General features: G+C 35.0%; 2 protein-coding genes across 2 annotated transcripts; one reads left to right on the top strand and one right to left on the bottom strand.

The window, feature by feature from the left end:
* The first annotated feature begins 1,419 nt into the window (after positions 1 to 1,419).
* Positions 1,420 to 2,915, top strand: LOC144565548 (sufE-like protein 1, chloroplastic/mitochondrial). The gene has a single exon (XM_078315338.1). The coding sequence runs from the start codon at positions 1,526 to 1,528 to the stop codon at positions 2,660 to 2,662; it is 1,137 nt and encodes a 378-aa protein (XP_078171464.1). The 5' UTR covers positions 1,420 to 1,525; the 3' UTR covers positions 2,663 to 2,915.
* Positions 2,916 to 3,871: 956 nt separating this feature from the next.
* Positions 3,872 to 11,517, bottom strand: NEDD1 (Transducin/WD40 repeat-like superfamily protein). The gene is made up of 10 exons (XM_078315295.1): positions 11,140 to 11,517; positions 10,193 to 10,305; positions 9,620 to 9,880; positions 9,205 to 9,309; positions 8,909 to 8,974; positions 8,391 to 8,612; positions 7,608 to 8,030; positions 6,537 to 6,938; positions 5,934 to 6,125; positions 3,872 to 4,468 (listed from the first exon to the last, which is right to left on the bottom strand). The coding sequence occupies exons 1-10, from the start codon at positions 11,306 to 11,308 to the stop codon at positions 4,361 to 4,363; spliced, it is 2,061 nt and encodes a 686-aa protein (XP_078171421.1). The 5' UTR covers positions 11,309 to 11,517; the 3' UTR covers positions 3,872 to 4,360.
* Between the last annotated feature and the right edge of the window lie 8,060 nt (positions 11,518 to 19,577).

Here is a 19,577-nt window from a genome sequence, read left to right as displayed (position 1 = left end):
CAGATAAAGGGTCCAGCGGTTGGCCATCTGTAGGTGTCAGTAACCCTACAGATGTGGGTTTGATAAAGGTTCAGCTCGAAAGAACATCTGTAATTGCTACAAGCCCTACTGAACTGAGTTAGGAATCGAGTTAAGCCAAAATATATGTTGTGTTTGAGATTCATCTTGGAAATTCCGTAAACTGTGTTTCAGGTTGATTAACTGTTGTCGAGTAGTGGCATTCTGTTATTTATGTTTTCTTATATAACTGTTTGCATTGTTGTTGTTTGGGTTTCATTATTGAATATAGAGTTTGATTGCAAGTCCAATAGTCTAAACTGTGGCAAAATTCGCACTGAGAATTTATTCTCACCCCCACCTTCCCGGTTATTTTACAGGTACTGGTGCGACCGATTCCGGAGAGGCACGAGAGTAGTAGGCCTTAGTAGCTTACCAGCATTACCCTAGATGTGTTTTGTTGTATAGATTTAGGGTAGGCCTCGTGGTTGGTATCCGGATGAGATACTTATATTGTATTATTTACTGTCCAGACTGTGTACTCTGATTATATATTAGAAACTTGTTTTAAATTGCTTGTTGTTTGGTTTGAAATGTGAGTAGCCTTGTAAGCATACACGGCGTTGTATGCTTACGGCGGGGGACTGTTACGACCCGTGGCCGCGGGGTGTGACATAAACCCTAACCCTAACTCTAAATTGAACTAATTGAATCGAAAAAAAATATAAACTTACATTTAAGAGAGGGAGAAGCGAGAGAGAAGCTCGGTGCAGCGGCAGTGGAGGGGGCCGTGGTAGCGGTGGTGGCACCGAGCGAGGGAGAGGAGAGAACGAGAGGGAGGAGTGGAGTAGCGGCGGAGGCACGGCGGGTGCGGAGCTGGACGGAGCTGGGCGTCCTTCCTTCTTCTTTTTTGGGGACGGAGTGGAAACAGAGAGAGAAGAAGGGCTGGGGGGTTCACGGGTCGGGTTAAAAGGAACCATAGTGGCCCGTCTCTGTGCCGGGCGGTCCGTTTGATTTTTGGACCGCCTCAGACCCAGGCGGTTGGGTCATTTTTAAAAAAAAATGACATTCGAGGTTATTTGTAAAAAAAAAAAAAATTGGAGGGTATTAATAAAAATGCCCGTTTATTTCTCTATTTGGAACTGCAATTGTATAAGAGTATAATAAGAGTATAATAGGTATCTTTTTCGTTAACACTAGAGTATAATTGAATTAATGAAAAAGACTGGACATGTATGATATTTGTGTTTAAATAGGTGTGTACTAACTTCTAAAATTTTGGTGGAAATATATTCAATACTAAAATTTTTGACGTACCATACTAATAATTTTATGTAAATTTATTGAGGTTCATTTGACAAAATATCTAAACTTATTGTGGTTCATTTGGCAAATTATCGAGTTTTATTGGTAAATTTACTTGCGGATTGCGGTCTCTCTCATTCACCTCACCGCCATCTCTCGTCCATTTCTCTCCGCACGCCTCTCTCTTTCTCTTCCTCTTCCTCTTCCTCTTCCTCTCTACACCATGCCAGCCATGGCCACTTCTCTCTCTGTTGCTGTCCGACTCTTCACCCCAAAGCCTCTCTCTTTTTTCTCCAAGCCCATCGCCAATCCATCCAATCTCTCTTTCTCCTCTCCCATCTCCTTCCAACGAATCAAAACAAAAGCCCAAATTCAACCTCAAGACCGAATTTCTCTCTCTAACGCCTCATCTCCTTCTCTCAATCTCTCTATCCTTCCTCCAAAGTTGGTCGAGATCATTTCTCTCTTTCAATCAGTTCCCGACCCAAAAACCCGGTACCAGCAGCTCCTCCACTATGGTACCCAGTTGCCCCCTCTAGACTCGCACTTCAAGACCGATGCGAGCCGGGTCCAGGGTTGCGTATCACAGGTATGGGTTCGTGCATTTAAGGACCCGCAAGAAGGTGATAATGGTGCTGATCCTGTTGTGCGCTTTGAAGCGGATTCAGATTCGCAACTCACGAAAGGAATTGCTGCGCTTCTAGTTTTCGGGTTATCTGGTTCGCCTGTTTCTTCAATTGTTCGTCTAACGCCTGATTTTATAGATTTGTTAGGCATTAGGCAGAGTCTCTCTCCTTCCAGAAATAGTGGGATGCTTAATATGCTCAAGCTCATGCAAAGAAAAGCTCTTGAATTAGCTATCCAGGAAAATTCAGGGAATTTTGATGGTCCGGGTAGCAAGGACTTGTTCTCAGGTACTAATTCAGATGAAATTGAGGGAAAACTAGACAACAAAGTCAATTCAAATGGAAAAGATGTAAATTTAGGTGGAATTGTAGGGACGGATGTGGTTTCTAGCTTCAATGGTGATGGTGCCTCAGTCCATATAGAAGAAAAACTGCCGAGTTCGATCGGAGAATTTGGAGGGAGAAAGGAGAGAATAAAGGATAAATTGGAAAAAAAATTGTCTCCAGTTGAATTGAATATTGAGGATGTATCTCATCTCCACAAAGGTCATGCTGCCATGATTGGAAACAATAGCAATGGAGAGACCCATTTCAACGTAAGAATTGTATCAAAAGAATTTGAAGGGAAAAGTTTAGTTAAAAGACATAGACTAGTGTATGATTTGTTGAAGGAGGAGCTCAATAGTGGATTGCATGCTCTTTCAATTGATGCTAAAACGCCATCCGAAGTTTAGTTCAAGGAAGAAATGGGTGTGATTTCATACTAGTTTTTGCCCTCTTACAATTTACAATTTTGAGAAATAATGTATTTGTTATGGTTCAAAACTTTTAGATGTGTATTTACTACAAATGTTGTATCTTGTTAAATTTAGTAGGGAACTAGTAGTTTTGGTCTTTAGTTAGCAGAAATTTTGATCTGTTGAAAGATATTTCATATGCTGTAGCAATTTTTCATAATAAAACTAATAATTCAGTGGCTATTTGAATTATAGTAGTGTGTAGTTTACTGCAGTTATTATTTTCCATTCAAGATATATTTGAAACATGATCCTCAACTAAATTATAGTTATGTTTAAATATATTTCTTTGCCAATTCTCTCTATCTTGGTCGCGCATGCACACCCACACGCACTCGGTCTGGTATCCCAAATATAAAGTTGTAAATAATTTAATTAAGCTGGTAACTGATCAGATCCAAAGAGAGTTGTACTATAGATTCTAATGAAAACAAAAATAAATAAATAAATAAAACATTTAGCAAAGGTTCACCGTGTGACAAAATATTAGTTGTTCAAAAAAATTGGCCTATTATTGTTGAGAGAACAAATAAAGCAAAATAATTTAGATGTAGGTAGGTTTCTTAAGCATTTCATAGAAGTATTTTTTGCTTTTCTCGTACCACATCAAACAAGTACACTTCTAATCCAGAGCTGATAAAAGTCTGGTTTTGCCTGACGCTCCAGAATTTTGAAACGTTCATTTTGTGGTTTTCCATCAGACTGTATTTTTTTTGTTCTAATGGAACCAATTACCAACCTGTAACTCTAGATAATTAACCGTATTGTCAAATTTTATTTAACAATATTTAAGCAACTAATTAAGAAAATAACTACAAGGGAGAATATACATTTTAATCTTCAATTGGTAACCTTTTGGTGATTAACTATTTGCTCTATACACCAATAAATACTATAGATCACCTTTAATCTTAATCCTACTATTATTTCTGCTTTTTAGTATAATCCGTAAGGTTTATCTTGTCATAATACATAGTGTTCTTACAAAGAAAGTACAAACAAAGTATAAAAACATAAACCTTAAAATAATTACAAAACAAAGTATAAAAATAAAAATAGGATGGCTTACTTTATGTTGACTATGTTGGCAGATTATATATATATAGACCCTCATCATTGACAAGATCTTCTTACAGAAAATTAGAATGAAGTTAAGAAAAATAAACTTGGCCATGCCAAAATTTATAATGTGAATAAATTGAGAATAAGGGGGGAAAAAAAAAAACTATGAACACTGAGTCACCGCTCTTCACTCTGTATACAACATACTTGTATTAGTTCTACTGTTCTAGCAACAATTCCTATGTCCTAAAACATAGATTACAAACATTGGCATCACCTCTCAAGCCCAATTACTCTCAAATCAAAACATAAAGTAGAAAATCCTCTCCACACACACCCCCCACCACCCCACTCCCCCCCCCCCCCAACCAAGCATCATACCAGTTGAGGAATTTAAACAATAAACAAGATAACACTATATTCCATAAAGGCATTAACCCATCAATCCATCATAGTTAGGTACCAACTGGTCCTGCCAGAAGATGTTATCACGTACCAAGTAGTGCCAGCAAGACAACAGATGCAACGAAGAACAAAGAAAAATGCTTGTAAGTAGCAGCACTATCAAAAGAACTAAAGCAGCTGACGAAGGTGCTGGTTCTCCTGCCGTAGCAACTGCACTTCCTTTATTAGAAGTTCCTGCTTTTCCAGCAACTCAGAAATTAAGCTTGTCGTATTCATCTGAGAGAGAGAGAGAGAGATTAGTTAACCAATAACTGCCATATTGGCTGAATGGTGTGATTCCAAACCAGCAAGGTACCCCTATGGCCCTACCCAGCATCAAGTTCCTCTATGAGTATTCTATTTCCACAATTAATCCAGGTACACCTTAATTAAGCCTTTACCTGTTTAATACTCAATTTAATCCAGGGTTACTGCTTTCATATCATCTTACCCAAAGCAGTATCCATACCCACAAATAGTGAATAAGGGTGTTAATATTCATACCCACCTGCATACATATGAGAATATAAACGATGGTTGGAAGGGGATAAATTAACAAAGTTGCACAATATATAATACCCTTATGTAAATTATATAGTGATTATCAGTTTCTTCCTACAGAAACAATGGACCAAGTGCAACCAGCCACTTCAATTTTAAAGCAGGAAATGATATAGTCAGAAAAAAACACTCAGACTATAGCAGATTAGCAATATTGCACAATTAAATAGTTCATGTGATCCAATACTATATGCAAGCTTTTAAAAAATGGCAATTAAGTGGTTAAACTGGATTCTGGACTCGCTAGCATTAAAATTCTGTAAAAGAACAGATCCAATGAATTTTGAGTGCTTAACAGGATTTAGTGTAAAAAACAGTTTTATTAAGCATCAAAAACCAGTATTATCTTGAAGCTTTTCTTTATGGTTTAATTCAAGGGTTAAAATGCAATCTAAAGTCTGACATTTTTTAAAAAGTTATTTATAAACTAATTTGTATCTAAAAAGGATTGTGTTATATTATTAAGATTAAGGATGTGTTATTTATAATTGGACTTTGTAAAACTATTTAAAAAAAAGACTTTATAAAAAGTGCTGGTCTCATGGTTAATTGGCTGTTTTATTCCATTTAATCATTAAACATTATATAAAACAGTTATATGTATATCACACATTTCAGAAATAGTAAAAAATGATGCAAGTTTTACCATTAATCAAACAACTTGATGTAACCGTCCATATTTGGTGGCCATATTTGGTGGCCTATAGAACATCAATGGAACTCAAATTGAACAATTCAATAAACAAGGCCAACAACATGTCCATAAACTTTTTTATTGCTAAAATGTGTTGGCTTAATTTTTAAAATATTGTCAAGGTTGTGAACTTTGCTATTGACACTGAAAACGCATTGACACATAACATTAGATTGTTTTCAATGACTTTTAAATAGTAGGAGTATCATTCATTTCAATACCCAAATACATATTGATATCCATATTCCTATCCAGAACAAATTTGATAAAAAATATGACTACAGATGACGAATCCATTTAACCCAGGTTAAATCCAATTATCCTTGTATCGTCCAACCAAAACCAAATGCCCAAAAAACACAAAAAGAAACACGAGCTGAAAAAGATGATTCACTGGGGACAATGAAAAAAATCCGTGAGTACAAAATTAAAGAAAACATTTATAACCTCTTGCATGTGGAACTGCCTTATGAGATCAATATGAAGGTTCCTGACGTCCTCATGTATTGACTTCTGAACAGCACCTAGGGTTTCTTCAAGCGTCCTTTGCACCAGCTGAAGAGAGAAGGAAGAAAAGGCACCGGCCTGCTGGTCCAAGTCAGGTGTATCTAGTGCATGGACTGCTTGTTCCGTCATTCCCTGAAAGATAGAAGCATGAGAACCTCAACTCGAATAGTGTGTCTTTCTAATGTATACTCAGGTTTGTACTGGACCTCTTGTATAATGGAAGTACAGGTGGCCAACTGCCACAACTACTTCTTTAACTGCAGAATATAAATAGGTACTCGGTTGCTATTTGAGGCAGCTAAGTACTGGTGTTAAAACTCACCCGCAGAGCAGGCAAAAATGTTTTTTTTTTACTCCTGAAGGTACATGCATGTCTATCATTTAGGATTCAAGAAATTAAACAACAACATAGCAAAAATCAAAGAAAAAATAAATCAAATAAGAAAGTTTTGATGGAACTAGCAGCAACACTATGATACATTGACGAAGCTTGAATTCCATGATGTTTGATTTCTAATATAAAAAAAAAGATGCAATTCTTACATTGGTTGCAATCTGTGTGCTGGCACCAGAAACGGCAGAAGCTGTTCGGCCCACCTCTTGCCTTGATATATTCAACAACTCCTCCCTAGTCTCCGCCCCAATTTTTTTCATCTTTGGAGATGCCCCACCCAACCCATCATTAAATGTTGATGTGGCACTCAGCCTCTCAGCATAGCTGGATAGCCTTGCCGAGCCGGGTTGTGAGTTGTCCAGATTGCCCTTGGTCAGTGTGGCTGTGGTAATCTGAGACAGACTGCGGGAGTTGAAACTAGTGGATGGATCCTGGACAGATGAAAAGGCCTGACCAGCACTGGGACCAAAACGTGAGAGAGAGGCCGATTGGCGCAAAAAAGATGGATCATTTCTGATTGATGGTGAACTAGTTGGAGAGGAAGTATCATCCTGTTGCAGAAGGAAGGCTATAATTATCACAACAGTATGTCTGTTTTGGTTGAGGGTACATGCAACAGGCACTAATATATTCTTTAAGAATATGACACAATTTAAAACGACCATGGCAGCCAGGTCAGATCAGTATCTTTTTTTCCAAAACAAAATTGAGTTCAGTCCAATCCAACCAACCGGTGAATATCCCCTACCCCTTGACCTATTGGATTGACCTGCCACATCGTGAAATTTGATTATTCCATGCACAGGATTTTATTCACTTTAGTATAACATTCTTGATTACTTAGGAAAAAAAAAAGTATAATCTTTCTGAACGACAGCTGGCAATCCAAAAAAATAAACCACTAATCATAACATGAAATAAAAGAAACACAGCATTGGGTCTATTCGGCAACCCCACCTGTCAATGGATCCAGGAATCTCAATTCAAAACTGACTAATTAAAACAAAAAAATTGGACTTGCACAGGTCTATCCTGGGCAGGCCAACAATTTTCAACCCGAATATTAAAGGTACATTAGACTTAATATAAATAAAGATTTTAACCAATATGTATGTCTATCTTCAATGTCCAATAACAACTGAATTGGTTTACTACAACCTAACTACATCCACCATAATTTATTATTTACCTAAAAGTATAAAGCAACTTAAGAACCAAACCTGTTTGTGGTTTAATGTGTGCCTCCAATCTGATCCATTACGCTCTTCCCCCAAGGGATACTTCCGAGAAACACTTAAGTCCGAGAAATCAATGGAACGCTTGTCCAGGGTTTTAAAACTTCTCTTCCCTTCATCTCCGTCCTCCCACCACTTGCTGAGAGAAGGTGTTATAGGTTGCACATCAACAAGAGGAGAGAACACATCCATTTCATCCTTCAGTGCCTGAGGCTTGGAGATAGAAGTGGCTTTCAGGGAAGTGCGAATGCCAGAAAGTGCGGTTGCAGAGGTGAGAGATGAGGAAGGTAAGGGATCAGGCATGAGCACCGAGTCATCAGCGGTCCCTCCTAGAAGAGCGATTTCATCAGAACAGTTTTCGTTTACTGCTACAGGCTTTGATCTCTGCCAGGATAGGCTTGTAACTGCCTAAGAAACAGAAAAATTAACACATAAGAAATAGTAGTAACTAAAAAGATTTCTCTGTTAAAAACAAATAAATAAAAATGAAAAGAACAATCAGAGGTCTCAACTCTCAACTCTCAAGTGACTTATCTAAAAGGTACAAGAAACATTTTGGAATAATGATAAACAAATAAAACCCAAACCCATTTATGTTATAGTTCTGGGCAGAAAATGAAGTGGCCAAAAAAAAGGCAACTACAGCATGCAGTATACCAACATGGAACCTGTGCTGTAATAAAACTGATATATACCAAGAGACCAAGGATGCCATGACATTCTAGAACCGAAGAAATGTGAGTAGTAATTTCATATAAGAAATTATACCTCTGAGCTATTGTACGCACGGAAAAAGGTGAAAGGCTGATGCCTGGCTCGTACATCAAAAAACACTATCTGTCCCCCACTCGTACCCGCAGCAAGAATGGTGCCATCATCATTATAAGCCAGAGAAGCAAAAGGCTCTTTGTATGGGACGCAATCACTCGGCTTTTTCATACCAGTGTCAAACAAGTACAGCTTCTTGTCAAGACCAACACTAGCAATTATCTACACCAATGCATAACAAACAAGAAAAAAGGGTGTGACTAACAACCAGAACAGATCTACAGAAGCTAAAAGGTATAAATGCCAGTACAAAAAATGCATCATTTTTGGTATTTTACCGGTAAATTCATACAAAAGAACAAAATGAGGATTTGTTTTTGGTTATCAGCTGATGGCGTGATGCTTAAATCAGTGTGAAGAAACTCTATGAAGTATAGAAAGTATTCCAGTCACACCCTTATAAGTGATCAGCTGTAATAGGAGGTATAAGAAACTTTCAGAGAGATGGCATAGATGACCTTGTCAGTAGATGGTGAGAGGCATAAACCAGTTGTAGGTGCAGAATGTTGCTTCAACCAAGAGACCTGGGAAGAAATCAATGCAAAATAATAACAAGAATTATAAAAATCATAACATCAGAGCTTAAATAGCAAAATAGAATAAAAAATTCAGACAGAAAATATAACTCAATTTAAATTTATGGATTACCTACAAGGAATATGAAGGTAATTGATGCTGTTTTCTTCTTATTTTATGATCAACAGAACAAAACTAACATAATAAATGGAGGATATCTGGTAATTTTGCTTGGTACCTTGGGTGACCTAGCAGTGGTGTCCCACAAATGAACACTACCATCATCCCCAGCTGTAGTCAAAACGTGGCGGCTGAGTCGGGAATAGTCAAGTACTCTCAAAACCTGACATTACATTATTCAAAAAATATAATTAAAATAAAATGAAGTTAGTTGCTCCAATGCTTCAAAAAAAAGGAACCTCTTTTTTTAAGAAGTCAAGATGTGACAGAGAGAAAAGGTAGTGCATCTTCTGTTAACTTATCCAATCAATAAAGACCACAGTTCATCATGTCAGTAGACTACATATATGTGACAAGCAGATTGAGAGAGAAAGAAAAATAAATAAACACATACAGGCATGGCGCGTTATACACCTCATATACACTAATCCAACATAACAAAGTACTAATATGAAGCAGGAATTAGAGATAACCTGACGATGTGGATCTTTAACCTCCGTTGTACGGGCCCCAGAGGCAAGATTGTGAAGAATAAGGTCACCCCGCACGCTAATTGATGCCAGGTACTCGTCACGGCAGTTGTACATGACGCCTGTTATGGTATCCGAGTGGCCTGCGAGCCATTTAATGCATTTCTTTCTCTGTATATCCCATATCCTGACAATTTGCCCACTGCCGCCGGAGCAAAGGTACCTTGAGCCTTTGTTGCTAAAACTGATAGATGCTATTGATTCCTGACAGGGAAAATGATAGACAAACAACTAAATAATTGAAAAACAACAAGAAGGATAAGGTGATTAATTACGCTTAATTAACACCTCGTGGATATGGTAGTCAATTCCTTGTAGTCCAGTGATATTTCAAGAGAACATATCCCTTTTCTAGAATGATTGTTGACTTCTTTTTGTCTTGAATTATGCAATTTTGGTTTTATTTTTATTAATTGATGAGTACAGATGTGAACTGAAAGGCCATAGGGTCTAAGTCTTAGATTGTAATTCTTGGTGCTAATCAAAATCGAGAGATTTCATTTCTACAGCATCAACCTCTATATTGTCTCCCACATCAGTGCCAGGATCAGGTAGAACAGCTAAGCACCGGCCTTTCTTATGCCAAAAGGAGATTTTCTTATCATCTCCCGCACTTGCAATTACTAAATCTGGAGAATAAGCATGAAAGTAGAGCTAGATATGCATTAGAAATACTGTTCATAAATAAAGCATTCTAATAAGAATAACACGAGGGTTGCAATTTCAGCTGAGGGGCACTGGTACTAAATCCTTAGTTACAATAAAAATAGATGGCACCCAACTGACTCAATTAACCCATTATGCAACTGAACACGGTCAAGCACAATCCAACTCCTTTTTTTTTTAAAAGGAATAGGTCAGTTAACCATTCCATTTCGAAACACCTGGTACAGACACTAACACTTTTTAGCAACTAAGCCTAAATCTAATCACATTGGCTTCAATCACACATCCCACCCCCACACTGAACTGTGCAACTGACGTCAATTTATCATTATCTGCAAAACTGAGCCTCCATTAAGCTAATTTGGGCTCGGTTACATATCAGCTCAATTAAACCCAATTCAGGCTGTATGGAGCCTCAAGAAAACAGATGACTATCTTTAAATAAGGCACGATCTTAAAAAATGTCTTCCAATCCAGTGTGCAAGCCCTTCAATGTAACCGATCATTTGTCATATAATTAAACCCTTCCAATATTGAAGACCCCTTAATCAGTTAAATTATACATTTTTGAATGCATTTTTCTGGAAACAGCACTATCTAAAAATCTAAAATAATAGCATGATATTTAAAAACCCAATACCAGACTTTAAGTGCAAAATCAACCATTTGCAATTCAATTCCAATTTTACTGGAGCATACTATAACCATGTAGGGGCAGTCCCTCTACACCTAATATTCCCAAATCAAACGACAGAAAATTAACAATAGATGCAAGCATATAAAGTGAAAAAAATTACTTGTGTGATTCCACCTGACAGCATTCACAGATCCGGCACCGGGAGAGTAGCTCAGAACACACGGGTCGCCTCCGCCCGAGCCCAGCACTACTCCAGTGTCAATTATCTTCACTGTAGACCCGCCGCACGTGGTGAGGTGGAGCCCACCCGTCAGATCCGCATACCCCATGTCCACACTGTACAGAAGGGGCAATGGAGGTGTTGGTGTACCTTGCAAAATGGAGGGAAGATGCAGTGGAGCGGGTACCTGGAGGTGTCTGTAGGGTTTCTCTTTTCCGACTGTCGAACAGCCAAGAAATAGAAATAGAAATAGAAATTAAATATTTGAAAAGAAATTTGAAAGTTGGAGAGAGGGTGTTTGCGGGAAGTCGGAGAACTGGAGAAGTTGGATGGGATCTATACTGGATCTTTTGTTGTTACGTCCTTTCACTTCGCTATTATAGCATGTATGTTATATAATCATTTTTCTTAAAACCTAATCCACATCCCTGACTACTAATCTGGTTCCCTCATTTCCCTTTTTTTTTTTGAGAATTTCATATATGCCGCTCAAAAACTGTAAAATTACGTATTTACCATCCAAATTTCTATAATTACATATTTACCATCTAAAAATCTAATAACTCACATATTTACCCAATTAATTAAAAATAGAAGATTTATTAAGTTTAAGATTATTTAAAATATAATTAATAAATTATTTAGTCTCTTCTCTATCTCTTCCCCTTCATCTTTTGCGCACATATTTCCCTCCCCCATTTTTGCTTGAACTCTCCTCATCTCGTCTCCCCCGCTTAAACTTTGAGAAAAGGGGCAGCATACTCAGATTTAAGAATTCAAACTCCATCTTAATCGTCTAAAAATAAGGTAACCACTCCAACTTTTCCAACAAAAATAAATCATACTGAATTCGACGATGATATCGTAACTCATTATCAAAGTAGTAACTGAGTTTGATAATCTGTGTTTTGTTACTGGTTCAGTTTGAAATATCTGTTTTTAATCTTTTACATTGGGTATAAAGGAGAACGGTTCTAAGGAAAGAAAGAGAGGGTGCTAAGTTAATCCTTGATTAATTATAGTTTTAAGAAAATTAAACATAATTAATCAGAGTTTTAGATATATTTGATATATACTAAAGTTATATTGGGTAAATGTGTGAATTATTAGATTTTTAAATGGTAAATATGTAATTACAAAAATTTGGATGGTAAATATGTAATTTTACAGTTTTTGAGTGGTATGTATGAAATTCTCCCTCTTTTTTTACTTTACCTAAATTACCACAAGCTCAAAACTTCTATTTAGGGGTGTCAACAGTATCTTTTTATCTGTTTATCCGATACGTATCGTATTCAAAAACTCAAAAAAAATATTGTTAGTTTATCGAATATGGATAACGATTTTTTTCGTTATCTTACCTGTTATCGTATAAGATAATTTTTAAAAATAAAATTTTTTATATATATATATATAGAGAGAGAGAGAGAGAGAGAGAGGTTGGCTAAGATCAAAGTGGTAGTTCCTGAGCTTTGGTGTTACCAATTCGTTTTTTTAATTTTCAAAGTTCAAAACGTTGATATGAACCGTTCAAGTCAATCTCTATATTAAAATATACTTGGAGACCAAATTTTACATTTTTCTTAATTCTTTTACTATTTATTAAGCCACTTTAAAAATCGCTGATCTAATGCTGGCTTAACAAAACAGTAAAATCAGAAGCCACCGTTGCATCAGCGATTTTCAAAGTGGCTTAATAAATAGTAAAAAAATTTAGAAAAATGTAAAATTTGGTCTCCAAGCATATTTTAATATAGAGGTCAACTTGAATGGTTTGGATCGACGTTTTGAACTTTGAAAATTAAAAAATAAATTGGTAGCACCAAAGCTTAGGAACTACCACTTTGATCTTAGCTAACCTCTATATATATAGAGAGAGAGAGATATATATATATATATAGAGAGAGAGAGAGAGAGAGTAAGGTTATGGTGCTATAGGTTGCATAGAGGACTACGGTGCTACAACTCAATATTCGAGTTTTCAAAATTCTAACGGTCGATCCGAACCGTTCATCTTGTTCTCCATATTAATATGTGTTTGGAGACCAAATTTTACATTTTTTTGAAATATTTTACTATTTTTTTAGATAGGTAGAAAATTAAATATCTGAATGGTGCATAATTTTTTAGATCAAGTGATTTTCAATAAATCTAAAAAAATAGTAAAAAATTTCCAAAAAATGTAAAATTTGGTCTCCAAACACATATTAATATGGAGAACAAGATGAGCAATTCGGATCGACTATTAGAATTTTGAAAACTTGAATATTGAGCCATAGCACTGTAGCCATACTCATATATATATATATATATATATATATGGAACCTGCTAGCATGCTACGCGTAGCATAGCTCCCCTTCATGCAACGGCTCAATATTTGACTTTTCAAAATCCTAATGGTCAATCCGAACCGTTCATCTTGTTCTCCATATTAATATGTGTTTGGAGACCAAATTTTACATTTTTTGAAATTTTTTTATTATTTTTTAGATTTATTGAAAATCGCTGTTTTTTATGGTCCAGATTTATTTTTGCTATCATAACGAATACGGATATGAAAATACCTCCACTAGATCCGTATCGTTTCCATTGACTATCCAACATAAAAAAAGGCCCGTGCTTCGAATTCGTAAATTCTAAATTTTGTAAGCTTTTCATGCATCCTAATTTTCATGAAAATATTATGTGATGTCATTATTATGTTATCATACAATCAAAAAAATTTAACAAGTCCGCATTTTTTTTTTGGTCCGGTTAATTTTGTGAACAGATTACCTTTTCTATATTGTGTAATATCCTGACAAACGATTTGTGTATTATTTTAGCAGGCTTTCAAAGTTGGTCCGGCGAATTTCTACGACAGTGCTTTACAATTCAGTTTGTGCATTTTATTTTATTATTTAATTTAAAATAATTATTATCATTCCCACGCTCTACTTCTCTCTCTGTCCCTCCAACAATATTAGAGAAAACTTATACTATGGTCTCCGCTAATTATATGATCCCCTTTTTCAATTCCCACACTCATTATGCGTCAACCTTCATAGATATAAATATTTGGAAATTAAGAAATTAATACTTGCAAACTAAGATATTAATACTTGCATGCGTAATTTGATATGTCCATCCATTTTTCAGTCCCTCAATGGTCCCCGCACCAACCTTCCTCTAATAAAGTAGTAGGGACCCTCCATCCTCGCATCAACCTTCTTCAATCATCCCTGCGTCAACCTTTCTCTAACAAAAATAGTTGACCACATAGGTATAAATACTTCAGTGCATAAGTATAAATACTTGTAATACTTGATATTAACATTTTCATATGTCAGTCAGTGTCATATGTATAAAATACTTGCAAGTATAGATATAAATACTTGTGTGATGACGAGTCCGAAAGTACGTCATCATAGATTTAATTTGAAAGATAAAATTGCGTAGAAGACGTTCATAGTTTTAGATTCACAAAATTTCTCATAGATCGTCAGAAATGTGGATGAGATTCAACGAAGAAGAAAAAAAAACCTCTAAAAACGTGTATGGTCCCCCCCCCCCCCCCCCCCTATAAGTCTGAGTGGTCTCCATATATATATAGTTGGAGATAATTATTTATGTAAAAATTGTTTACCTCCATTCATATATATAAATACTTCAGTGCATAGGTATTAATGTTTTAGAAAAAAAAATTAGTACTGGAGTTTTTGTGGTCCCCCGGACAATTATGGTAGTCATGATACAGAAATAAATGTTTTATTATTTGTCACCGATTATTTTATTAATAGAAAAAAAAATATCAAAATAGGAGTATATTTTACATAAATGTTGATATATAGACAGGACAAGATAAATATTTCCGTCCGCTACATTATTCGTTCTTTTCACTATAAATTGTCCGGGAAATGAAATATGTAACAGGAATGTCTATCCCGTTCATAGAAATGTACTCCTATTTTAAAGTATATATTACACTACATAATAAATATCTACTGTTCGAATCCAAATAATTAAAATTTAAAATTATATACGTATATGTATTTACACGGATATTTAGATATCTAATTTTCGAATACGAATCAGATACTATCTGTTTTGTTTTCACCCCTACAGCCCTACTGGAGCTTCAACTACTCAGGCTATGTAATTTATTGCTAAATTTAAATGATATAATTTTCAATTTGTGCACTATATTGTTCGTTTAAGTACATTTGTTTGATTCAGAAGATGGTTCAGTGTTCTATTTGTGTGCTTAATTGTTCAATAATAATGGTTTAGTATTCACTCGGTATACTTTATTGTTTAAATTGTGTACTTTATAGTCCAGCTTAAAAGCTTTAATATTTAATGTGTACTTTATTTATTGTTCAGTTTTAACTTCTAATAGTTTGAATGTGTGGTGTGTGATTTCTATTGGTTACTTTAAATACTTTAATGTTAAGTATGTGTGTTTTATTATTTTATATTATTATTTAAATACTTCTTTGGGAGTTTCTTTCGGAGCACCACAGAGTTCGTCGAATTAAAGTTCACCTGATCAAGATTTCCACACAAGATTGTATGGGATAGAAAATTAGGTTGGTTAAAATATTTACCAGTCAAATACAGTAATAGTAACAGTACAGTAGCAGCAAAGCTATCGGTCTGGTAGCTTTCATTTTTATTATACACACTGCTTAGAGTTTGTTTTTACGGACGATGATCTAAAAAACATGCATTGGTATTAGAGTTTAAAATAAAAAAATTTCGGACTCCAAAGTCTTTCTCTGTTTTTTCTTCTCGGCTCAGGACTGCGGTTTAGGGGTGGCAAAAAAAATCGTACTATGTGATTTGATCGTGACTTGTATCTGATTCGTTCGCTAATATCATTTTTGTTATTGGACCGAGTTGTTAATGAACCAGCTCACCACTAGTTTGGTCCAGAATTAACGAGTTCAAGCTGAGACTTAGCTAGCTCGGATAGGTATCAATTTGTGAATTTATATGAATTTGTGTGCATTTTATACTGTCTAGCTCAGTTCCGCTCGGTCCAAAAAGTTTGTAAATTTTTTTTTTCTTAAAACAAACTAACTTGGTCCAGCTCATGACGATTTCAAACTGAGATTTTAGCTCGGACCTCTAAAATCTCAATTTGAAATCGTCATGTGCTGGATCGAGTTAGCTTGTTTTAAGAAAAAAAAAATTTCTGCAAATTTTTTGGACCGAGCAGAACTGAGCTAGACAGTATAAAATGCACACAAATTCATATAAATTCACAAATTGATATCTACTCGAGCTAGCTAAGCCTCAGTTTGAACTCGTTAATTACGGACCAAACTAGTAATGAGTTGGTTCATTAACAACTCGGTTCAATAACAAAAAAAATGTTAGCGAACGAATCGATACAAGTCACGATTCTTGGACCTCTAAAATCAGCTTGCTCGTGACTCGAACGAACCAGCTCGTTACCACCTCTAGTGCGGTGTAAGAAAAAAATATAAGAGCAATTTTTACAATGAAGTATTATAATTACCGTTTTCATCATTTAGCGAGTCAGGTGTAGTCGATTCTTTTAATATTCAAAATTAAATACAAAATAGTAGAATTGTCCAACCTTAACATTTTTAAAAATGCTCAGGCCACTGGAATTTTGGCGGACCGAATATTTAATTGGGTCGGTCAAAGTTTTTGCAGTCTGAAATTTTTTTTTTCGTGAAATAGTTGATAATTTAATATTTTGATTGTGTGATTTCTTTGACAGATTACAATGCAATTTTGACCGAAATTTTTATTAATATTCAAAAAAACTACAAAATTACGCAATCTATCCATTTTCTGATGGAATTTCGAAAATTGTCCCTTCCGGTTACTAAATAACCGGACAAATGGCTCTTTCCGGTGATTTAGTCACCGAATCCAGTTGCTAAATTAACAGAAAGAAGTTCTTTGTTCGGTTATTTAGTGACCGGACTTGCAATTTTTTTAACTGAAGCCATGATTTCAACTTCATAAGTTCCGTTTTTTCTAAGGCTGCCCACGTGTCTTTCTGTAAGGCCAGCAAATTTTGGCTGTTACTCTTAATGATATTTATGATTGTTTAAATATGAACTTAAGTCAAAAGTATTAACTTGTTATTTAAAGGTCATTAAACAGTTCAAATCTATTCAGATCATGTCGGTCATTTTACGATTATAATTTTTCATTAGGGGACGCTTGGTTGGAGAATTTTTTAGGAGCCTGGTAATTGTACCTTAAACATAAACAAAATTTCCGAGTGCGTTCCCCTTTAACAGAAAAAACTTTTAATATTATATAATTTTCATTTCCAACCTAATATTCAAATATTTAAAGCTCTGTTTATAACATTTTACAATACTACTCATAAACATTTAAACCTCTGTCAGCAAGCATTAAAATTATAAATCTGTATAGTTTTAACTCCTAACTATTTTTGTTTTCAAGTCAAAAATGAAAAGAATCATTTTACCCACTTTTTTTTTATTTTTCTCTCTGATCATTCTCATCCATTTTCTCGACGATCCGTGATGAATTTTGCGAATCTAAAAATATGAACGTTTTTTTATCCGTGATGAATTTTGTGAATAAAATATTCTCGCTTGGTTGCCTGTTTCCCCGTATTTATGCGACAGACACATGGTTCGGTTATTTCGGTTTATTGGATCGGTTCAGTTATTTTAGTTTATTGGATCGGTTCGGTTGGCTTTTCAAAACCAAATTATAACTTCGGTTCGGTTTGAAAAATTTCAAAACCGAAATAACCGAACTGATCGAACTTTCATATAATATGAATTTGATCGGAACCACCCCGGTTTTTTAATACTTCGGTTTATTTCTTAATCAATTGCTTTAAATACTTGGTTTATTTCTAAATATCTTAGTTTATTTCTTAATACTCCGGTTTATTTCTTAATTTACTTCGGTTTATTATAAATCAATTGTTTTAAATAAAAAAATTAATATATTTCAGTTTGAACCGAACAAACCAAAATAAAACTTCGGTTCGGTTCGGTTCGGTTGCAATGCTAATTCGGTTCGGTTCTATTTTTAAAGCTGAATTATAACTTTGGTTTGCCAAGTTCGGTTCGGTTGAAACCGAACCGAACCGATGAACACCCCTAATCCCAGGTTGATGAGATACGAGTCCATCCGGTCATAGTACTGCATTTGAATAGTCCGATGCTTGACATCTAAGGGCGTGCTACACAAAACCACCACATAAAGTGAAGGAATGGAAGGAGAAGGAAGGGATTGGCGGTTGTTTACTCTGTCTACATCCCGATTCGGAGGTGACAAAATTTAGAACTTTTATATAGCGAGTTCTTCCTTTCTCATCTCCGCTCTCCTCCGCTCCTCCTCTGATTTTCCTCTTCTGGAGCACGATAACGACCTCGATCAAAGTCGGTCACCTGGCCTTTCTCCTCCTCTCACGTTCCTTTCCTTTAATGAACGATGTTTCCCTTCAATTGAAGCACAACCTAAAAAGTTCGTGTTCTCGTTGAAAAAGTAAAATTTAAACTTTAAAATTAGATCAAAAAAGTAACATACCTCACAAGAAGCTAGTGAGACTCGGTGCTCGTGATGGAGCATTCATAGAAGAGGAATAAAATGTTCCGTGCTATTAGTTGGAATCGGATCAACAGCTGGTACCGGCTGAGGTCGAGTCCTAGATCGTCCTCTAGACATTCTAATTTCATAAAAATTAACAGTAAATCTAAGTCGAGTCTTATGCCAATTATACTAAAATATACTAAATTATGCTAATTATACAAAAATATACTAAATTATACTAATTATATTAAATTATACTAAAATATGCTAATTATAGCTAATTATCCTAAATTATACTAAATTATACATAATTATGATAGTTATACTAAAATAAACTAAATTATGCTACATTATGCTAAATTATACTAAAGTATGCTGATTATACTAAAATATACTAAACTAAGTAAAATAAACTAAATTATGCTAAATTATACTAAATTATGCTAATTATACTAAAATATACTAAACTATACTAAATTATATTAAATTATGCTAATTATACTAAAATAAACTAAAAACTAAATTACACTAATTATAATAAATTAAACTAAATTACACTAATTATACTAAATTAAACTATTAACACTAATTAAAACTAATTGAGAACTATATTATACTAATTTTGATACATTTCTAACAAATTTTAACAATTTATAACCATTTTGGACTTAAAAATAAATTTTAAAAAAATATAGGAACTTACTTGTAAATGTGAAAAGAGGAAGATAAATTTTGAAGAAAGAGAGAAAGTGAGAAGAGTGTGAAATTTGATAGAATGAATTTTAGAAAAAATGCATAGCCTCCCCCAAAATTATATAAATACTCGGGCCAGCTAAAG

Source organism: Carex rostrata, chromosome 14 (genome assembly GCF_964058835.1).
Source record: "Carex rostrata chromosome 14, lpCarRost1.2, whole genome shotgun sequence".
Taxonomy (NCBI): domain Eukaryota; kingdom Viridiplantae; phylum Streptophyta; class Magnoliopsida; order Poales; family Cyperaceae; genus Carex; species Carex rostrata.
The sequence above is the reverse complement of the archived record's forward strand: the minus strand, read 5'-3'. Positions and strand labels throughout refer to the sequence as shown.